This window comes from Rhinatrema bivittatum, chromosome 13, assembly GCF_901001135.1.
Source record: "Rhinatrema bivittatum chromosome 13, aRhiBiv1.1, whole genome shotgun sequence".
In the NCBI taxonomy this organism is placed as follows: Eukaryota; Metazoa; Chordata; class Amphibia; order Gymnophiona; family Rhinatrematidae; genus Rhinatrema; species Rhinatrema bivittatum.
This window is the reverse complement of record NC_042627.1, coordinates 57,848,766-57,873,498: the sequence shown is the minus strand read 5'-3', so window position 1 is coordinate 57,873,498 and position 24,733 is coordinate 57,848,766. Positions and strand designations below refer to the sequence as shown.

Sequence of the window (24,733 nt, the reverse complement as noted above, 5' to 3'; positions counted from 1 at the left end):
CATCATTAAAAAATGGTTGAGACAAAATAAACTCTTGTTGAATACAAGTAAGACCGCTATTCTTCTTATTCATCGACCACATTCGATACCGTCTCACAATACAGCGTCTATAGATAAAATTTCATTCTCTTTGGTTAAACCTATAAGGAGTCTTGGTGTGTTGGTTATTTCTACCTTTTCATTCAAACTTCAGATTAGGTCTCTCATTAAAATTGGTTTCTTTAAACTCCAGTTGTTAACAAGTTTACGACACTTGCTTTATGACAGTGATTTCTTGACCTTGGTACAGGCGATCATATTTCCGCGTATTGACTATTGCAATAGTCTTTATATTGGTTTACCTAAAAGTTTGATTTATTCAATACAGCTTTTATTGAATTCAGCCGCTAGATTAGTTTCTCATTCTAAGCGTTTCGAGCGGATTTCTCCTACTTTATGTAGGCTTAATTGGCTGCCAGTTACCGAGCGTATTGTGTTTAAAATTGGCATGATAGTCTATAAGCTTCTTGCTTCAGATTCTTCATATTGGCTTAATGCATTATTATGGATTTATAAACCTGTAAGATGTTTGAGATCTCAATTGAAGCTTTTAGAGATCCCTTCAGTTCGACATGCTAAGTTGTTTAGTACAAGGGAGACCTCTTTTTCCATAGCAGCTCCTACTCAGTGGAATCTCATTCCTGTGGAGTTGAGGTCTTTGGATGATGTTAAAAGATTTAAATTAGAATTTAAAGAGGTTTTTACTCCGCCGTGCTTCTAATATGTAACAGCCTGAAGTATGTGTAATTCAGTTTTCAGTGAAAAGAATGTAAGAATATGGTTATTAGAAAAATGAGAATAATCAGGCCGATACAGTACAGTGCACTCCGGAGCGCACTGTTAGCCTGCTATTGGACGCACGTTTTCCCTTACCCCTTATTCAGTAAGGGGAGGAAAACGCGCGTCCAACCCGCGGCACCTAATAGCGCCCTCAACATGCAAATGCATGTTGAAGGCCCTATTAGGTATGCGCGCGGGATACAGAAAGTAAAATGTGCAGCCAAGCCGCACATTTTACTTTCAGAAATTAGCGCCGACCTTTGGGTCGGCGCTAATTTCTTCCGGCACCAGGAAAGTGCACAGAAAAGCAGTAAAAACTGCTTTTCTGTGCACCCTCCGACTTAATATCATAGCGATATTAAGTTGGAGGTCCCGAAGAGTAAAAAAAGTAATAAATAAATAAATAAAATAAAATTTGAATTCGGCCCGCAGCTGTCGGGCTGAAAACCGGACGCTCAATTTTGCCAGCGTCTGGTTTCTGAGCCCGTGGCTGTCAGCGGGCTCGAGAACCGACGCCGGCAAAATTGAGCGTCTGCTGTCAAACCCGCTGACAGCCGCCGCTCCTGTCAAAAAGGAGGTGCTAGGGACGTGCTAGTGTCCCTAGCGCCTCCTTTTCCCCGTTTCTACCGCGCCACCTAATTTGAATACTGCATCGCGCGCACCGGTGAGGGGCCGGTGCGCGCGCCGGGAGAGCGGGCATTCGTCCGCTCTCCCGCGGACTTTACTGAATAGGCCTGAATGTGAGTAGAGTAATGGCTATGAGCTTTCGTTAATGTCAACTGACGAATGATAAATAACTTGATCTAGGGACATAGACACCATTATTTGGTAGTATTTTTCCCCCAGTTTCTGTGAAACTAAAAATTTTTGTCTGAAGTGTGTTTTTATTATGTATGTATTTTTATTCATCACCTAGGCCTATTCTGTGTTAGGCGATCAATAAATTTTAATAAATGAAATGTATGTCAGTGGTGCATGAGAAACAAAATCTTGGTGCCACCGTAAACACCCGTGTATTATGTCCAGATATATGTGAGTAAAGTGCATGTGGGATTGTAAACAAGATTTATAAATAGCTTTACGAAAGTCAGAAGTGGTACTGTGGGAATCATAGAACAAGGACAGAGAAACTAACCCATTGACAGACAATCGCTCCCACTATGCATTTCACATTAGCTTATTTTGATTTTTGTTCACTTGTACTATAATAGTATAGATGGAGGAATATATCCGGAAAGCACTAAGATTTGTATTGTAGCATGGCATCTATTTATTTCATTTGTTTATTCTCTAGCTCCTGAGAAAAATCTAAACTGCTTCTTACATCAAAAGGAGCTAGATCCATATTTTTTTGGCTACAGTTTCTCAGGGTGTTCCCTTCGTGTTTATAAATGGTAACTATGAATAATAGATACTGAAGCAGTGATTGGCTCTTGAGCTCTTTGACGTTTCTCGTGTCAGACCTGTCACATTTTAGTTGGCAGTTGTGATTCAGGTGTGGTAATGTTTAACTTGCTGTTCGGTAAATTCCACACATTCTCTCCCTGGGCTTTAATGGAGCTTGCAGCTACTTTCAGGGGCATGCTTCATCTGGCTTTCTTTTTCTTCCATTTTTTGTTCCTCTAGTGCTCTCTTTAACTTACAATGCCTATTCAACTTTTAATCATTGTATAGTTTGTTTTTCTCTTTTAACGTTGAACTATTTTGATGTTTTAATTTACTAGACATCTTTTGAGATGTACAAGAGTGTGCTAGGAGTATTTTCTTAAACTTAGTGATACTTATTTGTCAATCTTTAGCTAAGATAAATAGAAGATATGATTTTTACTTTTCAGCTAGGACTTCATGAGTGACATTCAGTAGCTTACTAGACATTTGTCTGATTGAACGTAAGGTTCTGTGCTGATCCAGCAGATTTTCTATTCTCAGTTGATATTCCAGCTTAATTAAAAATGAGTGAAAGCTAAATTGTTTTGTATAGGATAATGAAAGTAGTCTAAAAAAAAATGAGAAGTGCCGATTTGTTCATTGTGGAGATCTCTTGCTCTCTAGTATTATTGTAAGGAAGCAACATGCACTGCATTGACGTGCCTCTCGAGGCCCAGAAATTTTTGGACTTATACAAAAACTTCAGTGAAGACTTGGAAGGAAATGTACAATACATACAACAATCTTTAATTAAAGTAAGTACAAAGGATTCATTTTCTTTTTCAAGAGTAATTTTCTGTGACTGAAGATGACTCAGATGGAAAAACAAGTTAATCCTGCTTTTTGCAATAGTTTGCTGTTTTCATCGTTTTTGTAGATTGTCTTTTGAACTGCATGGAGTTCAATGTATAGAGTATTTTTAAACTGTTTTCATATGTTTCTAAAAGCCAAGATTGTAGTGAAGACATTTTTTTTCACCCCCTCTGGAAACCTGCTGCCTTCTCATATCCATCCACAAAGTACTAATCCATTCCACTGGCAAGAATGTTTTAGTGCTCATGGGTTGGCCTCAGCGAGATCCTGCAATGTGCTTGGTCCATCCTAGAGTAGTGGACAGATTATATGGTTTATTTCTCATCATGGTCTCAGCTCTGATAGTATCTCCATTTTGCCATGTCTATTCTTGATGTGTTAACTTGGAAATGGAGGCAATTTAGGGTCTTCTAGCTGATCCATTACCTCTATTGTCATAAGGAGGTTCCTGTGCATTCTTGGGGATTTTCTTTGGTTGTAGTGTGACTTTAGAGAAGGTATCCAGTGTTCTATTTGTTTGCTTCCTTTCTGATGGCTGGCCATGACACTTCAGCTTTCTGGCAGCGCTATTCCAGTAAGGAAGAGACGGTTGAGGGGGGATATGATAGAGGTGTTTAAAATCATGAGAGGTTTAGAATGGGTAGATGTGAATCGGTTATTTACTCTTTCAGAGAAAGTTCTTCTTCACTCAACCACAATTAAACTCTGGAATTTGTTGCCAGAGGATGTGGTTAGTGCAGTTAGTATAGCTGTGTTTAAAAAAGGATTCAATAAGTTCTTGGAAGAGAAGTCCATTACCTGCTATTAATTAAGTTGATTTAGATAATAACCACCGTTATTACTAGCAACGGTAACATGGAATAGACTTAGTTTTTGGGTACTTGCCAGGTTCTTATGGCCTGGATTGGCCACTGTTGGAAACAGGATGCTGGGCTTGATGGACCCTTGGTCTGACCCAGTATGGCAGTTTCTTATGTTCTTAATTTGTGATAATTCTGCAGCTATCTGTCAGCATCGGTTGAATTTTTATTGCGTAGGCAGAACATTCCTGTAGAGGGCAAGCATATTAAGTACTGGAGTAATTAGAGTAAACACAGTTGTTCTGGTTGTAGGTGGGTGCGTTCCCCATTATTTGTTTTTTTAGCATGCAGACAGGTTAATCCACTCCAGTGGGTTATGCACCTCTGCCAGCAGATGGAGATGGAGCAAAGCTGACGTCATAGTATATATATCCCTGCACTGGCATCAGCCTGCAAGTATTCTCCATTTCCAGCATATGGTGGATGTGCATCTCCCTACAGGAGATTACTTAAAAATAGAATATAGAAAAGAAGAAGGACATTTTCCCAGCTCTCCTGTTGTGATACATTATAATCCCTCCCTCAGTCAAGTTTTCCTGAGGTGGTATCTGCTGATCCCTCCCACAGATGAGTGCTTTAGTCTGGTAGCTGGTTTTCCGGCGTGGACTTAGCTGTAGAGAGAGAAACAGCTGAAAGGTTAGTGGGTGCAGGAAGCCAAGCGTGACAGTGAAGGCCTTTGCCCTCTCCCCCGCAGCCAGAGACCGGCTCTATACTCGGCCGGGATGGGCTGAGTTCAGGAAAGGCGTGTATTAAAAAAAAAAAAAGTAAAAGTGAGTGTTTCCATTTTCCTTCTGGTCTCCGAGCCTTGGTGCGCTGATCCAACATCCATTTCTGCCTCTGAGGGAGCTTGGGGAGTCGTAGCAGCCTGGCAGGTTGAGTAGCCTTTTGGCTAGGCCCCGCTCTCAGGCTTTGCTTAGATGCTGCATGTTAGGCTGTGGCGGCATTCGCGTGTTTTTTTGTGCACTGGTCTGCCACAAAACACAGTCCGTCAGCTTGCGCTTGTATGCCCAGGAGTGCACTTAAGTGTGGCGCTTGGGTGGGCACCTACCTGGACCGCGTGTTGTGTGCCTATAATTTTTGAACACCTAGTGGACAGGCCTCATTTTTGGCTGCCCTGTTCATGTTCACTTGTGTGGGCACACAGCTGGGCATATAATGGTCAGATGCTTTGGGAACATGCTGCTAGTGGGGACACACACACCCCCCCCCCCCCCCCTTGGAGGCTGTTTTTACTGAGCCTGCCCTTCCCAGCTTGATGCAGAAATAGGTCTGGAGGGGGACCTGTCAGAAGTGTCGCCTGGTTTTGGGGCTCCCCTAACTGTATCGTCAGCGGGGGAAGGCTTCTCAGTGGACGCAGGACTGATGCCCCCTGGTTTTGGTTTGGGCTGTGGTGGCGTTTGCGCGCTTTTCTACATGCAAGTCTGCCGTGAAACAGCTTGGCGGGATGAGCAGCCATTTGGCTAGGTCCCGCATGTAAGTTTTTTTTGCTGAGTTGCCGACATGGTAGGCCTAAGAGTTCCGGATCGCAGTCTGAGAATCCCCACACACCTGATGCCACAGGTAAGTATCGGAGTGTTACTACAACTTCTACAGGTCACTCTGATAGGGACCCAGGTGGCACGGATGGTGAAAGCAGCCCTTTACTCCCTGGAGGATGGGAAATTCCTCTGGGGATTGGGACAGTATAGCACATTGTTGCTTTTCTTTCATGGAGGTGGGTTGCTGGCTTGGATTGCTCAGGTGCTGAAGATGCTGGGGGTGCCGGGTGCTGAAGCCAAACAAGCTATCCCATTTAGATTCCTTACATGAAGCATTATGGATGATATTCAAGAACTGATTGATCTTCAGTGGGGCTCTTCAGCTGCTATTTTTACAGGGGGACGAACCTTGGTAGCGCTGTATCCCCCTGGATCCGACAGAGAGAGAGATCGGTTGCACTTTCTGAAAGTGGATGCACTGGTGTGTGCAGTCGCCAAGCAGCCAACTATCCCTGTGGCAGGGTGAACAGCTTGAAGGAGGCGCAGGATAGGAGAATTGAGGATCTCTTTAAGCAGGCCTCGAGGCGGTGTCAATGAATTACAGATGGCCTCTTGCTGCTCCCTGCTGGATTACTCTTCCTTGCTCTCTGTCAGGAAGTCGATGAGTCTGGTTTGAATTCAGGGCAGTGACCTATGGCCTCTCCATCCTGGATGAGCCAGTTCTAGTATGCTCTCAGAAGCTAAGCAGTGTTGAGGGTCAGCTATGGCTGACGAATGGGTGCTGAGACAATACAAAGCCTACTCATACGAAGTGGCCTTTTAAGGATCATTCTGGTCTGGGAGTGAGCGGAAAAAAAAAAAGAAATGGCCAGTAAGGGGGGGTGAGCCCCAGGTTTCTCAGATACAGAGGATTAAAAGCAGGTGCCTTACTCATTTGGCATGATGTGTAATGCTGGGGATTTCAAATATTTCTACCCTACAGAGGAGCAACTTTTCATAGGGCTTGACCTTTGGGTAGGTTTCAGTCTTCCATCCTGTGCAGCCCAGATGGGGTGCAGGCTCGAGTAGCAGTGCCCGAACCCCACAATGAGGGTGTGCCGACTCACTCCCAGGAACAGGAGGTAAGGGGTTACCTGTCACTCCTTTTTAATGGAGGTGGATTAAGATCACGTCAGACCAGTGGGGTCTGGAGGTGATATGTCTATGTTCTGGAGTTTCTCATTGTGCCTTGGATGTTTTTGTGGCATCTCCCCGCAGTTCTCTGCAGTTCAGGCTCCTCAGCCTGCGGACTGTGATACCAGGGCCCATGTCTCAAGATATTTTTGACTGATATTTCTTCGACCCATCCTGGATCTCAAGAGTCAACCGGTACTCGTTCCCATATGGAAATCTTACTCTCACTGATAAGCAGTGGGGATTTATTAAGTCTTTGGGTAGTCAGAGGAGTATGTGCGTATTCCCATCTGGCTGAAGCATCAACGGTTTTCTGCATTTCAGTGTTTTGGGGCAACATTATTACTTTTTGAGAGCTAACTTTCGGTTTAGACACTGCACCCAGAATCTTCTCTAAGGTCTATTGTTGATAGCAGCAGTGTTGAGAGAGGATGGCATTCTGATCCACCCAAACTTCAATGATTGGCTAATTTGGATCAAGAGCTATGAAAGAGAATTTTCAGGCCTCCTTGCTGTAGGACCTAGGTTGGGTGATGGAACTTGTCCAAGAGCAATCTGCAGCCATCCCAGACACTGGAGTTTCTAGGTGTTCATTTCAACACAAAGCAAGACAAGTGCCCTTGGGGTCCGCATTCAGAACTGATGGTGCAGGTGCGACTATTGATGGAAACAATACGCCTGATGGTGTAGTCTTATCTACAGGTGCGTGGGTTGATGGCAGCCATCCTAGAGGTGGTTACGTAAGCAAGGGCGCATTGGCATCCTCTTCAGTGCATGCTGCTTATCCATTAGAGTCCTTGATATTACCGGTGGAGATCAGATCCGACTGCAGTGGTGGTTGCAGGCAGATCATCTGATGAGGGTCATTCTCCTATGAACACCAGACTGGCTACTACATATGAGAAATACAAGCCTCCAGGGTTGGGAGGCTTACTGTCAGGAGTTGAAAGCGCAGGGGCACTGGAATACAGAGGAGTACCTCTGGAGCTTCAATCGGCTGGAAGTCCGTGCTTGCAATTCATCAATCACTTGCAGGATTGAGCGGTCCGAATATTGTCAGATAATGTGATGGCAGTGGCTTACATCAATTGATAGGGAGAAACCAAGAGCCAGCAAATGTCACAGGAAATAGCCCAACTCATGGAATGGATGGAAGTACATCTTCAGGAGATCTCGGCCTCGCACTTTGTAGGAAAAGACAATGTAAGAGCTGACTTTCTCAGAGACGGTGTCTGAATCCAGGAGAAAGGAAATGGTACAGTGAAGCGTACTAGCTCATAGTTGGCCGCTGAGACCTCTTGTTTCTAGGCTTTCTGGTAACCTCACACAATGGCCTCTGTTGGAAACAGGATGCTGGGCTTGATGGACCCTTGGTCTGACCCAGCATGGCAATTTCTTATGTTCTTATGTGAAGGTTCCTCGCTTCTTCAGTCCCAGGTGAGATCTGAAGTTTTCGGGCATCTTAATCTGGTTTTGGAATTCTAGCGGGTCCCACCTTTGACCATTGCTTAGCCTTTTCCTGAGGTTACTTACTAGAGGACAATGTTTTTGCGCATAGAGTTTCCATACTGCAGGCTCTGTCTTGCCGGGAATCATCTCTCTGAGTGTCTCCGGGAGCAGTCCAGTTGCAAACAGTTCTGTCCTTTTGGCCAAAGGGGGTCTCAAATTTTCACTAGAATCAATCAGTCCCTGCCGTCTCTAGGCAGGGAGAAAGAGGTGGATGAATATCGGCTGTTATGGACCTTGGGTGTCAAGCGACATATCTTGAGGTATTGGAGGTTTCTAAACCTCTCAGGAAAACGGACCGGCTGTTTATACTCCACGGTAGGAGTAAACAGGATGAGCCGGTGTCACGGGTTGGATTAAGAAGTTTATTACGGCCATGTATGTGGATGCTGAGCAGCTGTTTCCTATTCAGCTTAGTGCTCATTCCACTAGGGCTCAGGCAGTGTCATGGGCAGAGATTAGCCCCTGTTGAGATTTGGTAAGCTACGAGATGTTTTATTTTTTTCTTATAAAACTTCCAGGCTTTATCGCCTGGATGTGCAAGCCCAGGAAGACGCAGCCTTCGTATGTGTGATGTTGTTCGGACCGCGGGCAGCCTCCCACCCTGTTTGGGAGCAGCTTTGGTACATCCCACTGGTGTGGATTAACCTGTCTGAATGCTAAGAAAAGAGAAATTACCACTTATTTATTTAAAAATGTTTATAGACCATCACAACGGTTTACTTACCCGATAATTTCCTTTTCTTTAATGAGGACAGGTTAATCCACCTTCCTGCCCTTGGCTGCCGGATGGTGGTGCTCTTGTCCTCCTGAGTGGCTGCATTTCCAGGGATTACAGGTAAGTGTCAGATCCAGTCCCTAGATTAGTAATATTACACTCCTTGTCTGACCTTAATGTTTTCCTGTTAACTGAGTGGTTGAATGGTTGTCTTAATGGTTATGATCATGTATTCTTTAGTTGTCCACAGTTTGCTTTTGCAGAGCAAACTGGCGGGCTGATGCCAGTGCAGGGGGGGGGGGGGGGGTATATATACTGTGATGTCAGCTTTGCTCCGTCTCCATCTGCTAGTAGAGATGCATGTCCCTCTGGTGTGGATTAACCTGTCCTCATTAAAGAAAAGGAAATTATCAGGTAAGCAGTAATTTCTCATTTTGCTGACTTTTAAATATTCATTTTTGTTTTTCTATTTGAATCTTGAAGTAAAGTGTGTGGAATCCAAGTTCACACTTATGTACGTTGCATTTGCACAGTGAATCAAATGTATGTCATTCTAGTTGCTGTATAGTTTTTTATTTGCCTCACAATTGCGCAGATGGAACAGGCTGACCTGCATCTTACTTAGATTTGGTTGAAGCTGATCAATAACTATAGTAGTCAGAATGGTAGCACAACTATGAAAATTGCTTGATTGGAGTGAAGTCTCCTGCTTGTGCTGCTATTGATAGGTCATCGGCGTAAATCTGTATTTGTTCAGATAAACTGGTTGGCCATTCATGTGGATGTTAAAGGATTGGGGTCAATACACTTCCTTGTGGTAGACCATTCATTTGTAGGCACTAACAACTGTGTTTAGCCTTCAAGGCTAACATCGATAATTATTCAGATCCTGTGGACTAACTGGTAGTGTTTTGTCACAGATCTACCAGAGCAGTATTCTCTGTTTAACTGTATCATATGCTGCTGAAAGGTCGATGACGGTGATGACAGTGCTTTGACATTTTTCAATAGACTGGGTAAGATTAATACCTGGCCTGTAAGTTGACTTGCCCATCTGAAACCTAGCTTGTTAGTGGATGAGTGTCATTTCCCCCCCCCAAAAAAAAATGGATGAGAACTTATTCAGGGCAAGGCACTTCATAAAGTTTTATAGAGATGGCAAAGCAAGGAAATTGTCTGAAAACATCCAAGGAGTTCTTACTGTTTTCAAAAGCACTACAGTGCTTGTTTGTCTCCAGATCTGGGGTATATGACAGCAGAATAATACTGCCTTTGGATTTACAATTAGATGAATTTGGATGGTGTTGGGATTGGATTCCATATCTATTTTACAATTTAATGCCGTGGTGTTGCTGATAAAATTGAAGTCAGGATTATAGCCTCATTTTCAATATCCACTCCTAAAAGAGCTTCAGGTCATGAATTGGACTTTGTTTGAATCCACCCAGGTTTCCACCATTTATTACTGTGGCTGTTAGTCACTGTTGGCAATTTGAATTTTGTTGGTTTTGAACATTCAGATTTTGTATTGAGTGGTTTGTAGGTTGAGATGAGTGAAATTTCTTCAGTTTTTACATTTAGTATATCAATATCACTGATGTCCCCATAAGCAAGTTGGATTGTGCAAAAGATTATACTGCCATTTTGTCTGTGTGCTTTTTCAGTGGTCAGCTTCATATCATGTAGTCATGGTTGATTGATGACTGTATGTCTCCTGCATATACAATACTTGATGCTTGTTTTTAGTGTCTGAGCCTTTCCAAATAAAACAGTTGCAGTAATTTGGAATGAACCGCCATGGAATGTTCAGTATCTCAGTACCGTTCAGTACTGAATGTATGATTTTTCCTTGTAACCTGAAAAACTGAAAGCTACTGGATTGAAACCAATGAAAGTTGCACAACTTGCTTTGTTCTTAAATTGGTGGTAGTTTTGACACACAAAGCTTCTCTTTTTTTTTTTTTTTGGCTTTTCTTTGCTAGCATTGATTTTTCATGTGTCCTTCTTTATTGGCAGGTGAAATGTTGTTTTGTCTTCATAATTGCTTTCACAACTGCATCTATGACACCGGCTGATCACTGGTGCAGCATTGCTCTTTGTACCTTTCTTTGTTTTGCATTTTCACCAGAGATCAAGTGCATTAACTCATGTTGCTAGTCTCAAGCTTCTCAACAACTGATTCTAGACAATCATGGGGATGCCCTGTCTCCCAGTACTGGCTACTAATAACTGGAATATTTTATTTTTGTTGAATTATAAATATGCCTCAGAAATATTAGAAAAATGTAATGTTTTCTGGCCTTTTAATATTCTGTTTGTTGTTAAATTTCAGAACTTAAAATTTTAGTTGAATTTATTTAAAACTGGATTTGGTGCAGATCAAAGTATACATAATGTAGTTTTGTGGTCTGTTGCTAGGAAGTAGAATAACATTAAAGAAGAATACATTGGCATACAAAACTTGCCTTCTGGATTTCTGCTTTACAACATGTTCTATACACCAAAGAAGCAAGCATACAAGTTTGTAATATAAAAGACAAGTAACCCTTTGGAGGCTTGCATTGTTGATGTGTTAGGATTAAAATGGATACTGCAATTATATCAGAATCTATATTCAGATTATAGTAACAAAGTGAAAGATGGCAAATAAAGACCAAAATGGTCCATCTAGTCTGACCAGCAAGTTTTTTGGGTAGTAGCAACTGCCATTCCATGCATGCTAGCCCCAAGCCTTCTCCTAATGGATGGCTAACCATTTTACTACACTGACCTCATAAAATATATGCATCCTTTTTAAAGGTATTTTGTTTAAAAACACTGTTCTTATGTCTCCTATTCTGTATTTTCCTTAGCTGCAGCAGTTGTTGACTGATCTTCCCCATGACATGCTTGATGACAGTCAAGATCTCTCATCTCCAGATCTGAACTATTCTGACTGCAGTGTAAATGAGATATCAGAACGGTAAGGAATTTCAACATACGGTAAAGTGAGCATGGAAACAAAAGATCTGAAATCGCCTTCTCTCCCTCCTGCCCCCACACACTCTTTGGCTTTTTATTCATAGGGTTCCAGCCTGTATAGAACTTGTCCCAATCTCACTTGCAGGACTAGTGGATCAGAGACACCATGAACTCTCATTTATTGCCTGCTAATTATCTCCCAGTTATTTCTCCTCCCTTCCCCCTGCTCCAGCTCCTCTTTCTATTACTCTTGCTCCTAGTCTCATGTTGAGCAAACTAAACTTTTGTTCTTTGAGAAAGTGTGCGTTTGGTTGATGGGTGTATAGTGGAGTTGTGTGATTCTTGGGTCTTTTTATTTCTGGGCTAATGATCACCTTTTCTTGCTTCTTAGCTTTACAAATTGAAATAGCTGAGATACTGCTAATTGTCATCCTCACGATCCATCACGTTAGGCAATAGTACCTAATTTAAACTAAACTTTAGTTTTGCATTGAACCAGATGAATAGCACAGCTTTGATGTCTTTAAAATCATGCGAGTTCTAGAACGGGTAAATATGAATTGGTTATTTACTCTTTCAGATGATAGAAGGACTAGGGGGCACTCCATGAAGTTAGCAAGTAGCACATTTAAAACTAATCAGAGAAAGTTCTTTTTCACTCAACGCACAATTAAACTCTGGAATTTGTTGCCAGCGGATGTGGTTAGTGCAGTTAGTGTAGCTGGGTTTAAAAAAGGTTTGGATAAGATTTATTTATTTATTTATTTAATACATTTATATACCATTTCACCAAGTACAAGAGATGACCAAAGCGGTTAACAATATTTTCAAAGAAAATTAAAATAACGTAAATTTTATAGAAATAAAATAAAAATAAAACACAAATGAGAGAAAACTAAAAAAACAAAAGCAAAATTACATTAAAACATCATGATCAATATTGGAGGAGAAGTCCATTAACTGGTATTAATGAAGTTGACTTAGGGAATAGCCACTCCTATTACTGGCATCAGTAGTATGGGATCTACTTAGTGTTTGGTTACTTGCCAGGTACTTGTAGCCTGGATTGGCCACTGTTGGAAACAGGATGGTGGACTTGATGGGCCCTTGGTCTGACCCAGTATGGCAGTTTCTTATGTTCTTATAGTCTTAACCCTTAGCATGGGTCTCCCCAAAACAGCATAGCTAATTCACTTGGCTTATCGACAGCAAGTTTTCTTACCATAAACGGTGTTTTCTGTAGAAAGCAGAGTGAATTAGCCATGTGTACGTGCCCACCTCCCTGGCAGCCTCTACATAGTTCAAGCAGATAAAGTCCATAATCTTTAATAACAACTGAGGACTGTAAACTGAGGTAATCACATGGGAACTGCCATCCATGAAGGAGAGCATCAAAGTTCTGCAACTTTCAGAAGATTCTGAGCCGCATGCTGCCGGATGGAATCATCGCACCCAAAACAAGATTGCTAATTCACTCTATGTAAGGAAAACACTGTTCCCTGTACGTACCCGGATCAGTCCAGACAGCGGGTTGTGTCCCCTGTCCAGATGGAACCAGAGAAAAAAAATAACTGAAAGGCATACCATATATGGGCATAGCTCACCCTGCGCTCCTCAGTATTTTTCTGGTTCCAGCAGATGCAGTCAGACGAACCTGCGGTTCCTCTCCTCAGAGATATTTCAGTGTTTTCTTCTCCTACATTGGGTCAAGCAAGTATTAAAATATATAAAAAAAAGTTGGAACAGAGTTTTTAAATTTACAGGAGACCGTTCTGTCTCATAGCTCTTAAGGAGTCCTAGGGGGGATTTCCTCTTGATTATTCAGCCTAGGACTTCAATTCCCGGTAGCCATAACAATTTCCCTGCACAGGGGTGATACTGGTGGTCCAGTCACGCCCCCTTACGGATTTTGTCTTCCCTGAATTTTTCTTTCCCCAGGTCCCCTTGCAGAGACGTTGCCATTCCTCTGTGGTGGTAAAAGTTCAACAAAATTTAAAAAAACAAAAAAAACACAAAGGGGATTAAAGGAGACAATGTTTCTCTTTGTTTTAATCTGAAGCAGAGGTAAAAAGTCTATTTATGCGGCTGTTACGCTGACCGGCAGGGATTTAAGCGCCTCACAGCTGTTTTGCCGGCTCCTGCGCTTCACTATTTTTTTCAGCTCAGCTGCTTCTTGCCGCCCGATGCCGAGGTCACCTCTCTGCCTCGCCTGCCGGGGAGCCTGCTTCGCGGTTCTCCCATGAAGGGCTCTGCTCTGTCTGCTTACCCTCCGGGTAAGCAGACAGAGCAGAGCCTCTCCTATGAAGGATCCTCCCATGAAGGATCCTTCATAGGAGAGGAAGGATCCTTCATGGGAGGGGAAGGATCCTTCATGGGAGGGGAAGGATCCTTTATGGGAGAGGAAGGATCCTTCATGGGAGGGGAAGGATCCTTCATGGGAGGGGAAGGATCCTTCATGGGAGGGGAAGGATCCTCCGGGACTGCTTCTTAGTCGACAACTCGGGGTCAGGTCACTAAGCGTGCGTCCGGGCCGGCCCTCCCTCAGAAAATTGCGGAAACGGCGACCACTTTGTGCCCGGACCTCGAAGCAGTTTCAGAGTCTATGGGGGGAGCCCGATTACACTCTCCACCTGACATGGGCCCCCCTGTTACAAATTTTGATTCTCATGGGGCCCCTCCCCCACAGGTACCTGACAAGCCTTACCATGGTTTTTCCACAGAGTTAGTGTTTCTTCTACACAGGTCTTTTTTGGCCAGCTGTTCAGGGCCCTCCCCCGGCTAAGATTCCTCATTCCCTGTACGTACCCGGATCAGTCCAGACTTCTGGGTTTTGCCCCCCCCCCCCCCTCTAGCAGATAGAGATAGATGTTTTAAAAACAAAGCTCCACCTTATATAGGAGAGTGCCACCTACAGTCCGCCAGTATTTCTCTGTCTCTAGCAGATGGTGGAGGTGCAAAACTAACAGTCTGGTCAGAGTCTTTATTTTGGGTTTGATTGATTTTTAGTTAGAGATTTTCTATGTACTTCCTAATTTTCAGGGTTTGTCTCTTTAAATTTCTTTAAAAAAAAAAAAAAAAAGTAGAAGTACTAGCTTTGCTTATGGTCTGCTTCCCAGAGGGTTGTTAGGCTCTGAGAGGGTTTGCCTTTTTCGTAAAGACGAGTTGGCACCTCTTATTTCTGCTATCCTCTCTGAGCTGGGTATTGAGCCCTCCCGAGGAGTCCAAGCTTGGGAAGATGGACCCTGTCTTGTTGGGCCTGAGAGGTCCCGCTACTGCTTTTCCCTTTCATTTTTCAGCAACAGACTTGTTTCGGGAATGGGATACCCCAGATCTCGGATTAAAGGTCAGTAAAGCCATGGATAATCTGTATCCTCTGCCAGAGGACGCCTTGGAGCTGGCTGCGAGTCCCAATATTCTGAAAATCCCAGAGCAATCACTACCTGCTATAGTAAAGATTTACTACATTCCATAATATAAAAAAAATGAGAATGAAAATCAAGATCAGGTACAAGGATTACAACCCGAAGTTTCAATAAATTTATCCTCAATTCTAGAGAAATCACATGAAATGACAGTTGAAGAGAGAGCAACTCTGCTTGTACAATTTACTTCAGCGTCTGAGAGAGAGATGGTATTGAGACTTTATTATTGTAATCAAAAAGTTAATTTATATGGTTATCAGTTAAGAATCTTTCCAGACATTGTAAAATCATCACAGATAAAGAGGAAGAAATTTATTAACATGAGAGAAGAAGTAGTTTCAAGAGGTGCAAAATACATTCTACGTTTTCCATGTAAATGTATTGTTATATTTCAAGATGCCAAATATGTCTTTGTGAAACCGGAACAATTAAGGATGTATCTTGATACTCACTCCTAATATATACACGGGGAAAGGCTAAGTAAAAGTATTAGCATGAGTTAACTATTCGACAATATTTGTTTGGTAATATGGTAATTTCCTTGACACTGCTCGGTGTGAAAATTTTGGTCTCTCATGTCTTATAAATAATGACGGAAATATTTGTATTTGAAGAGAAAGTTTTCATTTTTCTGTTTCAAGAATTTTTCTGTAATATTGATGTCAGTTAATGTTAAGAACATTTGTTCTTTCTATATTTTGAAAATTCAATAAATAAAAAATTAAAAAAAAAAAAAAAGATCTTCAAGGCCGCAGGTTGGAGCTATACCTCAAGCGAATTTTCGAGGTGCTGCCCTTAGGGGTCCGCGCAACGGTGTGTAGCAGTCTCATTCAGCGGGCGAGCCTTAGGTGGGTTCAACAATTACTCAGCACCCAGGACCTCCTGGCTGCAAAGGCCGAACAAGCAGAACGGCTCGAAGGGGCGATTGCGTATGGTTCTGATGCCCTTTATGATCTCCTTCGGGTGCAGGCAAGAGCCATGGTCTCCGCTAGGCGACTCCTTTGGCTATGTAACTGAGCACTCTGGCTATGTAACTTGCGGCACTCGGAAAAGGCCTGTGGTGTGTCGAACCCTCGACAGACTCCTGGAGCTAGCGGCCATAGTTCTTGTTCCTCCAAACGAACAAGGATCCGGCCAGTATTCCATTTACTTCGACGTGCCCAAGAAGGACGACTCCTTCTGACCGATCCTAGACCTCAAGTGGGTCAATCGGGCTCTCAAGGTTCCCCATTTTTGAATGGAAACCCTGCGGGCGGTCATAGCGGCGGTTCGCTCCGGCGAGTTTCTTGCTCCTCTCGACCTCACGGAGGCTTACCTGCACTTCCCTATTCGCAAGAAGCACCAAAGGTTCCTTCGCTTTGAAATTCTGGGCCGGCACCTGCAGTTTCAGGCTCTCCCGTTCGGATTGGCCACCGCTTTTCGCACGTTCACCAAGGTGATGGTGGTAGTAGCGGCTTTTCTTCGGCAAGAAGGAGTCCTAGTCCATCCCTACCTGGACGACTGGTTTATCCGGGCAAAGTCAAAGGAGCTTTGTGTGACGGCAGTGAGCCATGTCATATCGCTGCTTACCTCCCTCAGATGGATAGTCAACTACTCCAAGAGCAACCTCAAACCCTCTCAAGTTCTGGAATTTCTGGGAGCTCGTTTAGACACCTTCGAATCCAAGGTCTCTTTACCCAAAGCCAGGGTGCTCAAGCTCATGAATCAGGTACAGCTTCTTGTATCTCGCTCGCAGCCCACGGCCTTGGATTACCTTCAAGTACTGGGCTCCATGGCCTCCACCATAGATTTGGTTCCCTGGGCGTTTGCGCATATACGACCCTTGCAGAAAGCTTTGCTTGCCCGTTGGAAACCGGTTTCGGAGGATTTTTGGGCAATTCTACCACTTCCTCAATCTACCGTCGTCAACATACGGTGGTGGCTGTCTCTCGACCACCTCTCAAAGGGAATGCCCCTGGAGTCTCCCCACTGGATGATTGTGACGACGGATGCCAGCCTCTCCGGCTGGGGGGGGGCGGAGTGTCAGTCTCTATCAACTCAGGGCCGGTGGTCCACAGTCCAGTCCAATTGGCACATCAACCCTCTGGAGGCCCGGGCGGTCCGTCTGGCTCTCAAGTTCTTCCTTCCCTTGCTTCGCCACAAGACGGTGAGAATCCTCTCAGACAATGCAACGATGTTGGCTTAGATCAATCGCCAGGGGGGCACCAGGAGTCGCCTGGTGGCCCTGGAGGCCAGCAAGCTGTTCGTTTGGGCGGAGCGTCACTTGGAATGCCTGGCAGACTCACACATTGCGGGGAAGGAGAATGTTCAGGCCGACTTCCTCAGTCATCAATATCTGACCCTGGAGATTGGGAATTGTCAGAAGAGGTGAGGGACCTAGTTGAACACAAGTGGGAGGGTTCCCCACCTGGACTTGATGGCCACCTTGAGAAATGCAAAAGTTCACGGATTCTTCTGTCGCAGAAGGGAACACAGTTCAGAGGGCATGGATGCTCTGGTCCTGCCCTGGCCCAGCGATGTCCTCCTCTATGTATTTCCCCCATGGTCTCTGGTGGGAAAGGTACTCCGAAGGATAGTGGTTCACAACGGGCCAGTAATTCTCATCGCGCAAGACCGTGGTTCGCGGACCTCATGAATCTCGCGTCGGACAGTCCTCTTCGACTTTGTCACCTCCACAATCTCCTCCGACAAGGTCCCGTATTTTGCGAGCAGGCAGATCGCTTTTGTCTAGCGGCCTGGCTTTTGAACGGAGGCATCTAAGAAAGAGATGCTATAAGGAGGAAGTCATCTCCATGCTGTTGCGGGCTCGTAAAACCTCTACGACGCTGGTATATGTTCGGGTTTGGAGAGTGTTTGTTAACATGTGTGTGGAACTTGGGGTTTCGACACGCAGGGCCTCGGTCTCTTTAGTTCTCTCCTTTCTCCAGAATGGTCTCTCCAAGGGCTTGTCTTTCAACTCCTTGCGTGTTCAAGTTTCAGCTCTTGGCTCTCTTTTGGGGAAATTAGACGGTTACGCGGTGGCAGCCCATCTGGATGTGGTGCGTTTTCTTAAGGGGGCTAAGCATTTGAATCCGCCCGTCTGGCATACATGCCCGTCTTGGAGTCTTAACCTGGTTCTTCGAGTTCTCTGCTAGGCACCTTTTGAACCTCTCCTTCAGTCCATGCTTAAGACAGTGTTCCTGGTGGCTATTTGTTCGGCCCGGAGGGTTTCTGAACTGCAAGCTTTATCCTGTAGAGAACCCTTCTTGAGGTTCTCTGATTCGGGGGTCTCTTTAAAGACTGTTCCCTCTTTCCTGCCAAAGGTAGTCTCCTCCTTTCATGTCAATCAGTCAGTGGAGCTCCCTGCCTTTTCTCAGGAGGATATTGCTAGCTCGGCTAGTGGTGATTTACGCTGTTTGGATGTTAAGCGTGTTCTCTTACACTACTTACAGGTCACTAATGATTTCAGAGTTTCCGATCATCTCTTTGTTTTATGGAGCGGCCCTCATAAGGGGCAGAAGGCCTCTAAAGCTACTATAGCCCGCTGGCTAAAGGAAGCTATTGCAGCTGCGTATCTCTGCCGGGGCCGGCTGGTTCTGGAGGGTCTAAAGGCCCATTTGTTGGGCTTGCAAGCTACTTCTTGGGCGGAGAGCCAACTGGTTTCCCCCCAAGAATTTGCAGACTGGCCACTTGGAAATCCTTACATACGTTTGCTCGGCATTATCGTCTCGATGTTCAGGCACCTATTTTTGGTTCCTTCAGCAGACAGGTACTCTGAGCGGGACGGTCCCACCCTAACTAGGGAAGCTTTAGTACATCCCGCTGTCTGGACTGATCCGGGTAAGTACAGGGAAAGCAAAATTGGTTCTTACCTGCTAATTTTCGTTCCTGTAGTACCACGGATCAGTCCAGACTCCCTCCCGGTCTACTTTTTCAGTCCGCTCGTAGTCTTTTTCCTTTTGCAGCGCTGGTAAATGCCTTTTTAATCCTACAGAAGTATTATATAAAGGATTCATAAGGCACCGGATGTTACTTTCACAATTGTTAAGAGCTATGTATAACACTGTTCCAAATTGGTTTTATATTATTACTGTTGAATTGTTGCTTGCTTGACCTTATTTGATTTCTTTTTCTGCTTTGTTAATGTTTATACTGAGGAGCGCAGGGTGAGCTATGCCCATATATGGTATGCCTTTCAGTTATTTTTTTTTTCTCTGGTTCCATCTACTGGACAGGGGACACAACCCGCTGTCTGGACTGATCCGTGGTACTATAGGAACGAAAATTAGCACGTAAGAACCAATTTTCCTTTTACGGTAAGCAAATTCCATTTTCTACACACAAAATGCTGCTTTACCCACAGAAGTTTTTTGGAATACTACTCTGTGTCTTATTTGTAATATTTTTTTCTCATTCTTCTTTGATTACCAAAGGTACTTCAATGAAAACAGTATTTTTTAAAATACTTTTTTGTTTAACAGCTGGAGTATATTTCATCTCCCAGAATTTCTTAATCTTTTTCACAAGGCATGTAATTTTCAGTACTTTTTAGGAGAGGCATTCCTTAGGGCAGGGATATCCTCAAGAACCACAAATGGGTCTGGTTTTCAGGATATCCACAATAAATATACATGAGAGAGATTCATCTGCCATGCCTCCATTATATGGAAGTCTATCTCATGCATATTCATTGTGGATATCCTGAAAACCAGGCCTGCTTGTGGCTCCCGAGGATCAAATATGCATGTATTTTTCACCTTTTGAAAATTAGGTTTGAGGTCTGTAGGTACACTTTGCCCAATGGCAGGAAGTTGGAAAATTGCCCCATGACTTCAAATGAAAAGACACAGCAGACGTGAATCTGATGACATAGAGCTTTCACCCTTTCTTTAACATTAGTACCTGGTAATAAAGGAAGTAACACAGATATCTGAAATTTTGTATGTGCATTATATGCAAAAGATTTTTTTTTTTTTTCATGAGTTATCTGTAACCTTTTTGACTCCTACATTAAGCCCACTTTATCAAGCTTTCTGTATGTTAGGCCTTGCTGACTAGACACTGTATTTAACTCCTGCCCTAAAGTAGCAGCTGATGATGGGTGGAAAAATGTTTAACACAAATTGTTCTCCTTTGTGTTGCATGAAGCCATATTCACTTGAGTCTAAATATTGTAAAGTAAAGAGATCTTTAAAAAAAAGAAGTCTTTTTTTTGATATTTTGTAACCCATCTTCAGTTTGTTTCTTTGTTTTAACTGGGTTGCTTTGTCGCACTATAGTGTCTTTCTTTGGGCCTAAGCACAGTTGGGGGAAAAATGGTAGGCATTGAGAGAATTTTATGTTGTTGTACCTATCAATAAATATAGATTTCCTCATTCTTTTACTATATTTAAAGTATATATGGAGACACTTAATGTGGAATGAAAAATTTGGACTAGTGGATTGCTGCTTTTAAATGTTTGTATCTTATTACCTAACTTATTTACATGATTTTGATTGTATTATATATTTATCAGAATGTGTATTTTATGGTTATTTTAATGTTTGTACTCCGCTTAGCACTGTTATGTTATAGGTGAATAATAAATATATTTAAATAAACGAATAACACATCACAGTCTTTAAGGCTCTTGGATTATATGAAGCTTTTCATAAATGTTGTTTTCTTGTAGAGCACAATCCTGGGAACAGGAGACTAGGTGGACAGATCCAGTTATAACTAATCCACAAAGAGTAAGCATCATGATGTAATCTGACTTGAACTACTAAAGTAATTTGCGGAATGTAAATGTTAAATAAACAAAATTAAAGTTGCATATTGATGTAATAGTGGCTCAGTTAATTGGATTTGGGTGTCTTTAATATTAAATGTAGTATTGATAATTGTCACCAGGGCTTAAATCACATTGCTCTGTACTCTCTGATAGGGCTATGATGATGAATATACAGAGAACCAGTATCATGAGCAGTATATGTACGAAAACCCTGGTACACAAGGGGATAATCTTGTGCATCAGCTGGATGGGGATAATTGCACTAATGAATGGAGTGGCCACCCAAGTAAAAATGAAGACGGCAGTATGTTTGACATTAAATACAGTTACCCAAGAAGGCAGATGAACGAGGGCTCTGATGGAACAACATATCACAATGGAGAGGGTTATCCTTCCATGGCTCACTATCAACCTAACAGTATGTACCATCTTCCAGAAGATTTTCAACCATATAAAAATAATCACAAGAAAGAAGTTAACAGCATGCAGGGTGAAAAATCCACATTTCCAGATTCTCAGAGGGAACATTATCAGGTATTTGGAATATCAAAACATGCTGTTTGCTTTTTGCTTTTCAATGAGGTGCTTTCTGGCATATAGTATGGACAGAATTACAATTGGTAAAAGATGGACTTCTTGCTGTAACTGATAGAAATGTAGATTTCTTTATACAGTTATGTTAATTTCAACATATACTAAATAAGTGGTCTCTGTGTTCAAACAATGCATGCTGAGAATGGCCCTCTATTCCTATGACCATTTTGATTTTTAAAGGGAAACCTTCTACAGGGTTTCCTTTTGAAAATATGCTTGAGGTCTACGAATATAATATGCTGTGGGTCTGCAGGCTAGTTAAAAATTGTTCCATAACTGCAAACACTTTTAAATGTAAGTCTAAGGACAAGGTCAATCTATACGAAATAAGTAAAATCTACATAATGTTTCTGTCCTGTAAATCAATTTTCTTATTATATTAAGTAAATAGAATTAACTCTACTTTTTTCACTATATGCTGCATTCTTCCCTTCTGTTCTGTAGTATATATTAAACCAATTTTGTCCTATTCTTATACAGTAAATTGGCTACACCCAGACACCAGCAGTATATGTGAAGTTACATAAAGAGTTTGGTTTCTAATGCTCATTAATGTGATGCATTTTTTTTTATTTGTCTAAAGTCTTATGTTCTTATGTCTTTCTGAAATTATAGTAGAATTTTTGGCATCCAGTTATTTTTGTTCTTTTGATATGACCTTATCCTCCTGCTCCTTTGGGCTTCCAGAATTAGTCTTTGTTAGGCTGTGACATCGTGAGCTTTCATTTGCAGCAGCCCTTATTTTATATCCCCCTTCTAAACATGCTTAGCTTGGTCACTGCAGTGAAATCTCGGCCGAGGGCCGCACACCCCTATGGAACTTTGCGATATTGGGCCCTGAGTCTGGCCACCAGGTGTCAGCAATGTGCAATAACTGCAGCATCCCCAGTCATTATCAACCTGGGGAACAGTACACCTAACGTAGCACTCGAGCCCAGGTCCTTTGCGTGGTAGCACATAGCACATTCACTGAGACATTGAGCCACCAGCTCAGGCAAGTCTCTCACAGTTTTTAAGCATAATTTGTGTTTCTTGAAACCTTACTAGTCAGATGTTGCCAGTAGTTTAACAACCTGACAAATAGTAATGTGAATTCAAAAGATTTTTTTTTAATTAGGACAGGGGAAAGTATCTTCCAAACTATTAACATGAAATAAAAGTTTTAATTTATTTTCCATTTTGGAAAATTTTGTATTTTTGTGTGGTTGTTTTTTTTTTTTGTTCAGGTCCTTTTTTACATTTTATCTTTGTTACCTTTCTCTTCATTATTCCTTGCAGCGATTCATTGTTTCAGAAGTCGCAAGTAGCCAACCTGGTGAACCTTATCAAGTTAAATATAATCCATATCAAGCCACCGTGAAGCATAAAGTGCCAGTTACCCAGGAAACGAGCAGAGATGAAAGGTTTGAAGAGCTGCAGAGAGACTTTTTGGACACAGGTGAAAGTAAGTGATAAAATGTGGGTTGGGGCCAGCAGGCATGCTTGAAACAGGGGACATTCATTGAGCTGGAGCTGCCATTGGTGTGGCATAGCACGGACTTTGTTGTGGCACACCAGTTAAAGAGGGCTGGAAGGGGGGCCTCCACTGAGCTATATCCTCAGCCTTGCTCTCTGGTTTACAGGGGCAAGCACCATTGTGGCACCCATTTTTTTTTTAACTTTGTAAATGACCAAATTGGTCAGTCCAGTTTACCCAGTTCAGTTTCTTCCACTTGGGGTAGAGGAGATTATAAATTCCCATAGGCAAGCTACCACCAACTTCTCCAGCCCCCTTCTCATCTTTTACCTGAACTCTGAAATCTTTTCCCACCATCACCCTCCATATCTGTCCTAAGTGTACTCGGAATCCATTAAGTATTGGCCTCTACCATCTCCATTGGTAGGCTACTTCAGGCCTTTTCATCTTCCTCTATGAGTCTTACAAGACCAACAGTTTCTAATAATCCACACAGCCACTGAAACTAGAAAAGTAATTGTTCAAAATAATCGGGCCTCCCCATATTCCTTGAATTTTGGTTTTTGTCACACTATGCAGGATACCCCAGGACTGCCTTGGAAAACCAATGTAGCCATCCTACTGCTGTTAGGATTGCAACCATGGCTCCATGCAAGTTACCCCAATGCTATCTTGAAAGCTCAGGCCGCTAGGGGCATAACTTCTGCTCCATGCAGGGTATTCTGGTGTCTTTCTGGAAGCCCATTGTAGTCCTTTCTCTGCTATATTAGGGTCATAACCATTGCTTGGCTTATGATGCCCCTAGGTCATGCTTCTACTATCCCTTTACTTTTTGCAAGTAAGGATCCTCTGTGTTTATCCCATAATTTTTAAAAGCCTGTTATTCTCCTCTCCTCTGGGGAATACATATTTAAGTCCTTAAATCTCACCTTGTATGGCTTTTGATGGAGACTCTGTACCATTTTGGTTGCCTCTCTCTGGACCAACTCTAGCCTGCCTATATCCTTTTGGAAGTATGGCATCAGAACTGAGCACAATGGGCTAGGTGAGGTTTCAGCAATGATCTGTACAGAGGCATTATTGCCTCTTTTTTTCTGCTAGTTATACCTCTTTTTAGGCAGCTCTGCATCTGGTAGTTCTTCCTGCTTGACCTTAACACTGAAGCTTATGCCATGACAGAGCATCCCTCACATACTGAGGCTTAGTGGCGACTCAGCAGAACGCGAAGGCTCCACGTTTCTTCAGTCGGAGAAGGGAGCACGGCACAAAAGGAGTGGATGCCCTAGTACTTCCATGGCCACGACATCTTCTGCTCTATGTGTTCCCGCCCTGGCCCCTGGTGGGAAAGGTAATTCGGAGAATAGAAAGCCACCAGGGATCCGTGATCCTGGTAGCCTCGAATGGCCGCGAAGACCGTGGGTTGCAGACCTGGTCAACCTCAAAGTGCACGGTCCCCTATGCTTGGGACATCTACCGAATCTACTACGTCAGGGTCCAGTATTTTTAGACAGGGCAGATCGCTTCTGTCTTGCGGCCTGGCTTTTGAGAGACGTAGGCTGAGACGACGAGGTTATCCAGAGGATGTTATTTCTACTCTGCTCAAGGCCAGGAAGACTTCTACTTCCCTATCCTATGTCCGAGTCTGGAAGGTCTTTGAGGTCTGGTGTTAGTCCATCGACATATCTCCACATCTGGCTTCCATAGCCCAGATTCTTTCTTTCCTTCAGCGGGGCCTGGAGAAAGGTCTCGCCT

At 43.1% G+C, this 24,733-nt stretch overlaps 1 protein-coding gene across 3 annotated transcripts in view; it reads left to right on the top strand.

The window, feature by feature from the left end:
* CEP152 (centrosomal protein 152) overlaps positions 1–24,733 on the top strand; it is a 126,919-nt gene that overhangs the window by 13,916 nt on the left and 88,270 nt on the right. For 2 of the 3 annotated variants that reach the window (XM_029575131.1, XM_029575130.1), the window contains exons 3-6: positions 11,648–11,757; positions 20,830–20,890; positions 21,085–21,465; positions 22,804–22,969. In XM_029575131.1, coding sequence (XP_029430991.1) covers positions 11,648–11,757; positions 20,830–20,890; positions 21,085–21,465; positions 22,804–22,969 — 718 coding nt within the window. Of the gene's footprint in view, positions 1–2,441; positions 3,003–11,647; positions 11,758–20,829; positions 20,891–21,084; positions 21,466–22,803; positions 22,970–24,733 lie in introns of those variants that run through there. The other variant, XM_029575129.1, reaches the window with a different exon arrangement.